The sequence below is a fragment of the Sinocyclocheilus anshuiensis genome, unplaced genomic scaffold, assembly GCF_001515605.1.
Source record: "Sinocyclocheilus anshuiensis isolate Anshui unplaced genomic scaffold, SAMN03320099.WGS_v1.1 scaffold1066, whole genome shotgun sequence".
Lineage (NCBI taxonomy): Eukaryota > Metazoa > Chordata > Actinopteri > Cypriniformes > Cyprinidae > Sinocyclocheilus > Sinocyclocheilus anshuiensis.
This window is the reverse complement of record NW_015540890.1, coordinates 3,701-12,689: the sequence shown is the minus strand read 5'-3', so window position 1 is coordinate 12,689 and position 8,989 is coordinate 3,701. Positions and strand designations below refer to the sequence as shown.

Below are 8,989 nucleotides of genomic sequence, written 5' to 3'. Positions count from 1 at the left end.
TGTAATATTGTGCTACAGTGCACATTCTATCAGTTACAGTTCTGACGCCTCCGTCTCAATATACTGTACAATGCCACATGCATTCACATCAGTGTTAACTCAGCGGTAGAGTTATACTCACAGGACACAATCACAAAAGTACATTAATTGCTTTAAAGTCTTGCCGATTAAAAATTTCATTTGCGTGCTGTTCTGATGCGCTTTTCCAGTGCGCGTACACCTGAAGTGTGAACACACTAAAAGTGTCTTAACAGCACCTGATTGTTAAGTTATGTTTTATCTTCTGCGCATGTGCGAAGAGCACCATTTTGGGGTTAGCACGGCTTTTTTGTAGCTCAGTTCAGTCCTGTATACGGAGCTGCTGTGGTTGAACGTGTTTGAGCAGTAAAGAGTGTTATTGCTAAGAACAGTTGTGGTTATTGAGTCAACATTGATTACTGAACTAAGTTATGTATCGCATCTGATTGCGCTAATACTGCCAAAAACACACGAGGTTTACATATACAGTGGGTACGGAAAGTATTCAGACCCCCTTAAATTTTTCACTCTTTGTTATATTGCAGCCATTTGCTAAAATCATTGAAGTTAATTTTTTTAGATCAAAAGGGTGCTTCTACTAAATACTGAGCAAAGGGTCTGAATACTTAGGACCATGTGATATTTCAGTTTTTCTTTTTTAATAAATCTGCAAAAATGTCAACGATTCTGTGTTTTTCGGTCAATATGGGGTGCTGTGTGTACATTAATGAGGAAAAAAAATGAACTTAAATGATTTTAGCAAATGGCTGCAATATAACAAAGAGTGAAAAATTGAAGGGGGTCTGAATACTTTCCGTACCCACTGTAAACACAGTTGCTTTTGTCTAAAATGAAAGTTAAATGGTTGAGAGAAAAACGGATGCGTGCCTGTATATTAGATGTGTGCAGCTCTTAAAGCGACAGTACTGAACATGCTGCCGACTGTCATTAAAGGGATAGTTCACTCTAAAATTATAATTCTGTCATTATTTACTCACTCACATGCTGTCCCAAACCTGTATTCATTTCTTTCTTGTGCTGAACACAAAAGACGATATTTTGAAGAATGTGGTTAACCAAACAGTAGCTGGTCCACATTGAATTTAAGAATATAAATTATCAAATAGATAACGTTCAACAGAAAAAAGAAACTCATTCAGGTTTAAAAGTAAATGATGGTATAAAAATAAAACACTATGACAGAATTTACAGACAGATGACAGAATTATCATTTTTTTGGGTGAACTGTTCTTTTAATGTTAAAGGGGTCATATGATGCTTTTTTAAAGATCTACATCCAGAGTGAGGAAAAGGGCTCAGAAAATCACTCTGGATCCATCACATCCAAGCCATCTCCTTTTTGAACTTTTGCCATCTGGTCGGCGTTACAGAGCACCGAATACCAGGACAGCCAGGCACAAGAACAGTTTCTTTCCCCAGGCAATCTGCCTCATGAACAGTTAATATTTTCCCATTGTGCAATTAAAGTATGTGCAATAACCTTATACCTATTTATCACCCTAAACCCTAGTACATCCCTACAACGTATTTTATTTTATTCTATTCCTATTCCATCTACAGCACACCTGTGCATACAATTTATTCTTTTTTTTTTGTGGTTTATATTTATGCATGTGTATTTTATTCACATCTCATTTTTATTATCTGTGTGTTGTTGTTGTCTCCGTGTACTGGAAGCTTGTGACACTATAACAAATTCCTTGTATGTGCAAACATACTTGGCAATAAAGCTCTTTCTGATTCTGATTCTGATTCTGAATTCAGTTTCTTGAATGCTACTGCTAAATACACCTACTGTGCCTGAAAAATAAAACAGTTTGTTTTATTTGTATTATGTTTATTTGTAATGTGTATCTTTGTTCTTATTTTTAATAACAAAGATAAAATAATGACAATTTTATTTATTATCTTTGCTCACTTTATCTGCCATTCTTTTTTTATTTTATACTTTGTTACCTTGAAAGGCTTTGTTTTTAAAACAGGGAAATCAGTTTGGCTGTACTGCTCAGACAACTTGCAAAATTGTAAAACCAACATGACAAAGCATCGTGATAAAATCGTGATATTTCTGAAAAAAAAAAATCGTGATATGATCTTTTTGCCATATCGCCCACCCCTATCTGGCGCTATATAGAAAATAAAATTAACTTGAGTTTCAAGGGGGGACAGGGGGTGCCAATTTTTTTTGATGATATGCAATATCTCAGTGTTTTATTGTGTAACCATTATTTCAAATGAGTGTAAGAAGCCTAAACAATGACTTAGACCCTTAAAAATGATAGTTATCTTGAATCTGTATAATAAACAAAGGAAAAACAATATCAGGAAGTTTGCAGGGTTTTGGATCAAATCATTTAAATAGTTTGAACCTTAGTGGCCAGATAATGGGAGCACTAAAATCATCTCTTGGTTCACAATGCTACTTAAGTTTAGTATCTATAACAAAATATGAAATGAGTTGTAAATATTCTGTATATCACCCAGCCCTAGTGTGTCTTGTGTGTATCAGTTGGTAGTTGTTTATTTTTTCTGTCTTTTGTTACAGGATCTGTATTGTGTACGCAGTGACTTGGGTAACCTGCTTAAAGCGCTTGGGCGCCTTGAAGAGGCAAAGGTATGTTTAAACATGTCGGCCCTTGCACGTTTACATAATGATTTTGGTTTTAAAATCATAGCTGTAGACCATAATCCCCTGTCAGACACCTAGCCATTCTTGTACTTTGGGAGTGAGTGTTAGACTTGTTTTTTTTATTCAGTAAGTTCTTGTCAGCGCACTCGAGTGTGCTGCTCATTTTATTTCCCCACGTCAGCACTCTTTACCGTCCTACAGGTCTAGCCTGAGCATTCAGCTAGAGCAGAGTGTACCTAGAGCCACCAGGTCACCTGCATCTCACCTACCTAGTCAAAAGCAAATTCTCTCTTTTTTATTTATTTTTTTTAATTCAGCAAGGTTAAGTCCCCTTTACCCTCTTCTCACTCGCTTTTTTGTTTGGTTTTGTTCATTTGGATGGCTAGATTAGAGACATACCCCTTCTTTTTGCCCTCTCACTCCAATGCTGCTTTTAATCTAAACACTGCTTCTTCCTGGCCCGGCCAGCCCCCACTCACCCCCACACAAAGGAAGAAAGGCTGGGCTCTTCTGTGTCTCACACCAAACGGGGGTCCTAAAACACATGCTGCAGTTTGGCATGCTTTCTTCCCTGTAGTCTCTTGGAGGGATTTCGCTGGCTCGGTCTTGGAGAAATAAATGGACTGATGGAGATAGTGGTCTTTGCTGTGCAAAAAATAAGATGGCTTCTAACCCTAACCATGCATTTCGGGTCATTTGCGTTATTTAAAACAATTGATTCCCTTTAAAAGTTGAAAAGTCGTGGCCCTTTGGATGGCATTTTGGATTTACTACCCCAGCATTACGGTGCTCAAATAAATGCCGCCTTTCAGGCAGTGTGGCCATTTGTGGTTTTGGTGGGTCTTTGGGAGTTTGTCTTGATGTTGTAGAGAGAGTTCTCTTCCTGTTGGTTAGAAGCCCTCTTATTTGGTGCCTCAGGGGGGCGGGGTGGGGAAGAGCACGAGGGGCCGGCGGTCCCCCACCCGCTCTGTCGCTCCTAACCCCCCGCGCGCTCGCTTAGGGCCTGTGGAGTGTGCGCGCGTCGAACTGTCTGCCTGACCCCTCAGTCAAGCCAACAGATGCTTTGCAAGGGCTCCATAGTGCATCCGAGTAGAGCCTGTATCATTTTGGCCTTGGTTTTTTTCCCCCCAGTTCAACTTCACATCCCCCTATATTTACAGCTTACCGGGTTCGGGAGGGTTCGTGTTTTTCCAACGCTGTGTCAGCCCTGGGCTGTGCCAGGCAGACAGATCGCTTTTTGCACTCCACTGCACGCGTCAGACACCATGATAGAGAGAGAAATATACTCGCGCGACACAAGCGATGACCTCTTTATTTCAGAGCTGTGGAGGCTTCTAGATGATTATGAAGTCTTTAAACCCCAGACTTTTTCCCATATCCATTGGCCAGGAGTCAAGAAGGCAGGACAGGATAAAGCAAACAAGGTATTAAACCATGTAAACAAAGACCAAAAGAATCATCGATTACATTTCTTCCCCCTTGTATGTTATGATTATTAATATTCCCAGAGCAATGTGATCAGTTTGTTTGGGTAAGATCAAGCCAGTTGGCCTCACTCCTTTACCTGTATTTGAAAATGTGACGCGGTAATTAAAAGTTCAAACCTGTGTGTAAATCTCATCTCAAAGCCTTTCTTCACTCTCGACCCCTTGCGAACATACTCCTGTTTCTGAAAATGTACAATCCTTTCATCGCATGGGTTTAAACTGATGTTAGGTCATTTTATATTTCTTTTCCTTTTTTTTTTGTTTTGTTTTGTTTTACTTGTTTTGCTTTGTCAATACAAGTTTTGATATCCATATGAAATGTCTTGATTGCAAACTTTTACTAACGCTCTTGTTTTCTTATTTTGTCTCTTTTGGTTTTTCCACAACTGATATTGTTATTTAGAAGGTTTCAGGTGGGTGACACTATTCCTGCGTAGGTGCGGTCCGGTGGACAGGAACACTAGGGCAGCATCAGTCCTCTCCTCTTCCAGCTGCGGCCGCCCCCCAGACAAAGTCCAAAAATATGGTAACGGGTTTGTAACAAAACAGAAAGAAAAACACCTTAGTTCAATGCCTGAGTTCTTCTGTCTTGTGGCTTCCTTTGAAGAACAAAAAAGCAAGAGAAAAAAAAACGAGTAAATTTAAAGCAGAAGAAAAACGTAATGCCCAAGTAAATTAAAAAGAGATATGGATTCGATGCTGTAATCAAACGAAAGCACAGTAAGAACCCTCTAACTCTCTTACTTGTTGATTTTTTTTTTCCTATTCATTTGGATTATGATTTTTTTTCTTCTTTATTTGGAGTTGCAGCGTTCTGCTGAGCAGATGATGCGCTGTGAGTCTACAGTGGCGCAGGGGCTGCGCAGCGACAAAACCGCGACCAAAAGACGCGCGCTTGAACCACACTCCCCCTCCCTCGACCCCCGGCTGGTGGGTTGCAGACCTGCATGCCCTCCCTGCTAGCATGGGACCCAGTGGCTGTGCAGCCTTAAACATGACACCATTGGCAATGACCATTACGTAGTATGACTACTTAACGTATTGCTCTCCAACAGTTAACTCGATATGAATGGAATTGGCCGTGGGTACTCACTCAAGTTGAAGGCCCCAAAGAGTAGAGGGTTTCATAGTTTCGTGTGCCAGTCTGGTGGGGAGTTAAATCGCTGCAGGTCTGCTGTCTGCACCCTGAGCCGGCGCAGGCGAATATGGGCGCTAGCGGCAACGGCGCAAGCGGCGGCCACGGTGTGGGTCGCCTGCGTGGCTTTTTGCGCTCGCATTACAGGGACCTCCACCTGCACGCCGCACTTGCATTTAAGGTTGTGAATTTGACTGAGATTGTGTAATGTCAATGATCTGAAGCTGACTTGGCACTCGTGCCTTTTTGTGTTTTAGTTTTAAGTGCAACATTTTAGTTGTAAAGTTTTTTTTGAAATCGCATAACTGAAGAATGTAAGTCGGAGTATAGGTGTTGGTTGGATTTGCGCAGCGTAGGAAAAGTGTGCAGCTTAGAATTTTCGCGCACGCGAGCCCATGCTGTAGGCTCACTTTTTGCATTTTGTGAGAATAGAGACTAACTGTTTCTGTCTGCCCTTTTTGTTCTTTCTTCCTTTTTATTTGATCTTTTGGTTTCTTTACTTTTACAACCCCTCCTCTGTCTACTCTCTGTTCTTCTCTCTACCTCCTCTTCCTCCTGTTTTTTTTGTTTTTTTTACTGTTAACCTGTTGAAGGCTTGTTACCTGAAGGCAATTGAAACCCAGCCAAACTTTGCCGTGGCCTGGAGTAACCTGGGCTGCGTGTTCAATGCTCAGGGGGAGATCTGGCTGGCCATACATCATTTTGAGAAGGTTGGTTGCAGATGACAGTCGCACTTTGGACAGTGATGATAAATGAATGAATGAATATAATGGGCTGTTCTGTGGGCTTACAGGCAGTGACCCTGGACCCTAACTTTTTGGATGCTTACATCAACTTGGGCAATGTTCTGAAAGAGGCTCGTATCTTTGACAGGTAAACGGTTACGTCCTCTACCATTACATTTTGACTCGAAGCCTTTTTTCCGCCAATCTGATACATGTCGTTTTCCCCTTACAGAGCTGTTGCTGGTTATCTGCGTGCCCTCAGCCTGAGCCCTAACCATGCTGTTGTCCATGGAAACCTGGCGTGTGTGTACTATGAGCAGGGATTGATTGACCTGGCCATTGATACTTACCGTCGTGCCATTGAGCTGCAGCCACACTTTCCTGATGCATACTGCAATCTCGCTAATGCACTGAAGGAGAAAGGCAGTGTAAGAACCTACATTTACGTTTTTGAATGATTCCTCTATCATGCATCCCTGCTGTCTACACTCATGTTTTCATCCCATTCATTTGTCAGTGTTGTGCTGATTTGTAAGGCACGGCTCAAACCAAGCAGATTTCTGTTGTCAGAAGGGAATCTGTGAGACCAATTCTCTCTCGCATAAAATTCCCAACCGCATAGATTCCTATAGAAATGGCTCGAGTTTGCCTGCTAAAATTCACAGGACGACCTTTAGAATCAAGAGATGGATTGTCTGCTAACTTGCATGTTTCCTTTTAGGTTTCTGAAGCTGAAGAGTGTTACAACACTGCGCTGCGTCTGTGCCCGACTCATGCAGACTCCCTTAACAATCTGGCCAACATCAAGCGTGAGCAGGGCAACATTGAGGAAGCTGTGCAGCTCTACAGAAAAGCACTGGAGGTGAGGGGACCAGTGAAGTCCTCTAAAAATGCATATTCATTATTATACCTGTTTTTTTTTTAACCTGTTATGTGAGATGTTTTCATTCATGTTTCTTAAGTTTTGGTTTTATTTATTGGAAAGGTGTTCCCTGAATTTGCCGCTGCCCATTCAAACCTGGCCAGTGTCCTGCAGCAGCAGGGGAAACTTCAGGAAGCTCTCATGCACTATAAGGAGGCAATCAGGCATGTTCTTGTTTTTAGCTGCATTCTAAAGTCATTTTGTGTTGGTGTCTTTCAATGTCTCACTGTCTGTCTGTTTTTCAACCACTGAGCAGAATCAGCCCCACATTTGCTGATGCTTACTCTAACATGGGCAACACTCTGAAAGAGATGCAGGATGTTCAGGGGGCTCTGCAGTGCTACACTCGAGCCATTCAGATCAACCCCGCTTTTGCAGATGCTCACAGTAACTTGGCTTCAATACACAAGGTATGAATCTAGAAACTTGGAGAATTAATTTCAGTGTTAATTTGGATTCAAATTACATCCTTCTCCCTTTGAAGGATTCTGGGAACATTCCTGAAGCGATTGCATCGTACCGCACTGCCCTGAAGCTCAAGCCAGACTTCCCTGATGCTTATTGCAACCTGGCTCACTGTCTGCAGGTATGTAGGAGTCTTAAGTGCATGTTTTCACTGCGCACTCTGGTGGGAATCTTTGTGTGACGTCATATTGTGCTCTGGTCCTCAGATTGTATGTGACTGGACCGACTATGATGAGCGCATGAAGAAGCTGGTGAGCATTGTGGCTGATCAACTGGAGAGGAACCGCCTGCCATCTGTGCATCCCCATCACAGCATGCTCTACCCCCTCTCTCACGGTTTCCGCAAGGCAATTGCAGAGAGGCATGGCAACTTGTGTCTGGATAAGGTGTGTTTATTATGTTAAACATATTTACACAGGCTCATTCTGCTCTGTTCTGCTGCATTTTCGGATTTGTAACTTGGTTTTGGTGTGAAAGTAGTTCTTATAGTCATTCCATGTATAAGCGTCCGTATAATACTTTGCTTGTTCTATAGATCAATGCTCTTCATAAACCTGCCTATGAGCATCCAAAGGACTTGAAGGCCAGTGGAGGCCGTTTGCGTGTGGGTTACGTTAGCTCTGATTTTGGCAACCATCCCACTTCCCACCTGATGCAGTCCATCCCTGGCATGCACAACTCTGAGAAGTTCGAGGTGATGTGTCTGTAATGCAGTAGTTAATTATAGATCTTTCTGTTAAGCACATTGTGGTGAGCTGGTATATTGTTATATTGTTATATCATACTGTTATATTGTTCACAGGTGTTTTGCTATGCTCTCAGCCCCGATGACAGCACCAACTTCAGAGTTAAAGTCATAGCAGAGGCTCATCACTTCACTGACCTCTCACAGGTGAGTATATGTGTACATAACACAGGCTTATTTTAGGTATATCATTTTCCTTCTCCATTCGGGGGTCTGTTTTGGTTTCATCATGTGTCCTGTGTTCATAGATCCCCTGTAACGGAAAGGCAGCAGACAGGATCCTTCAAGATGGAGTCCACATCCTGGTCAACATGAATGGTTATACTAAAGGAGCACGCAATGAGCTTTTCGCATTGCGCCCTGCACCCATTCAGGTAGGCCAGCGGTCAGGAACCTATGGCTCGCGAGCCACACCTCGCCAGATCTTTCACTCTTTACCAACAAATGACCTATTACAAAAATTAGACATCACTAGAGATCAGCAATTCCTTTGTTGTAGAGCCTACATAAGCTGATAAAACGTTTAAAATAATAAATTTTTTGTACCGGCCAAAGTGTGTTCAGTGCGTGTTCAGTGCTGTTCGCGAGAGTCACGACAGCAAACCACTGACATGTCTATGGTAACGTACAGCTAATAAACTTAGATTCGCAGCTTGTTTGTGGTAGGCTAATAGCAAAAAATTTTTTTTTGAACAGCAGAAAAAGTGTAAAAGTGTGTAAAACAAGTGACAGGACTGAAACAAATACTTGGTTTTATTTATTTTATACTTTGAAACATTTCGTCGGTTACTTTCGCTTTATCCGCGCAGCTTTCAGCGGGTGGGGCTGTTAGCATTATTAAT

At 41.9% G+C, this 8,989-nt stretch overlaps 1 protein-coding gene across 2 annotated transcripts in view; it reads left to right on the top strand.

Annotated features, from left to right (window-relative positions):
• Window positions 1-8,677, top strand: part of LOC107688794 (UDP-N-acetylglucosamine--peptide N-acetylglucosaminyltransferase 110 kDa subunit-like) — a 16,976-nt gene extending 8,299 nt beyond the window's left edge. For both annotated transcript variants that reach the window (XM_016486566.1, XM_016486565.1), the window contains exons 4-15: window positions 2,585-2,653; window positions 5,884-6,000; window positions 6,084-6,163; window positions 6,248-6,443; window positions 6,737-6,877; window positions 7,001-7,101; window positions 7,194-7,347; window positions 7,422-7,523; window positions 7,609-7,788; window positions 7,938-8,096; window positions 8,205-8,294; window positions 8,396-8,677. In XM_016486566.1, the coding sequence (XP_016342052.1) occupies window positions 2,585-2,653; window positions 5,884-6,000; window positions 6,084-6,163; window positions 6,248-6,443; window positions 6,737-6,877; window positions 7,001-7,101; window positions 7,194-7,347; window positions 7,422-7,523; window positions 7,609-7,788; window positions 7,938-8,096; window positions 8,205-8,294; window positions 8,396-8,662 (1,656 nt within the window). In that variant the 3' untranslated portion in view covers window positions 8,663-8,677. The remainder of the gene's footprint in view (window positions 1-2,584; window positions 2,654-5,883; window positions 6,001-6,083; window positions 6,164-6,247; window positions 6,444-6,736; window positions 6,878-7,000; window positions 7,102-7,193; window positions 7,348-7,421; window positions 7,524-7,608; window positions 7,789-7,937; window positions 8,097-8,204; window positions 8,295-8,395) is intronic.
• Window positions 8,678-8,989: the final 312 nt, after the last annotated feature.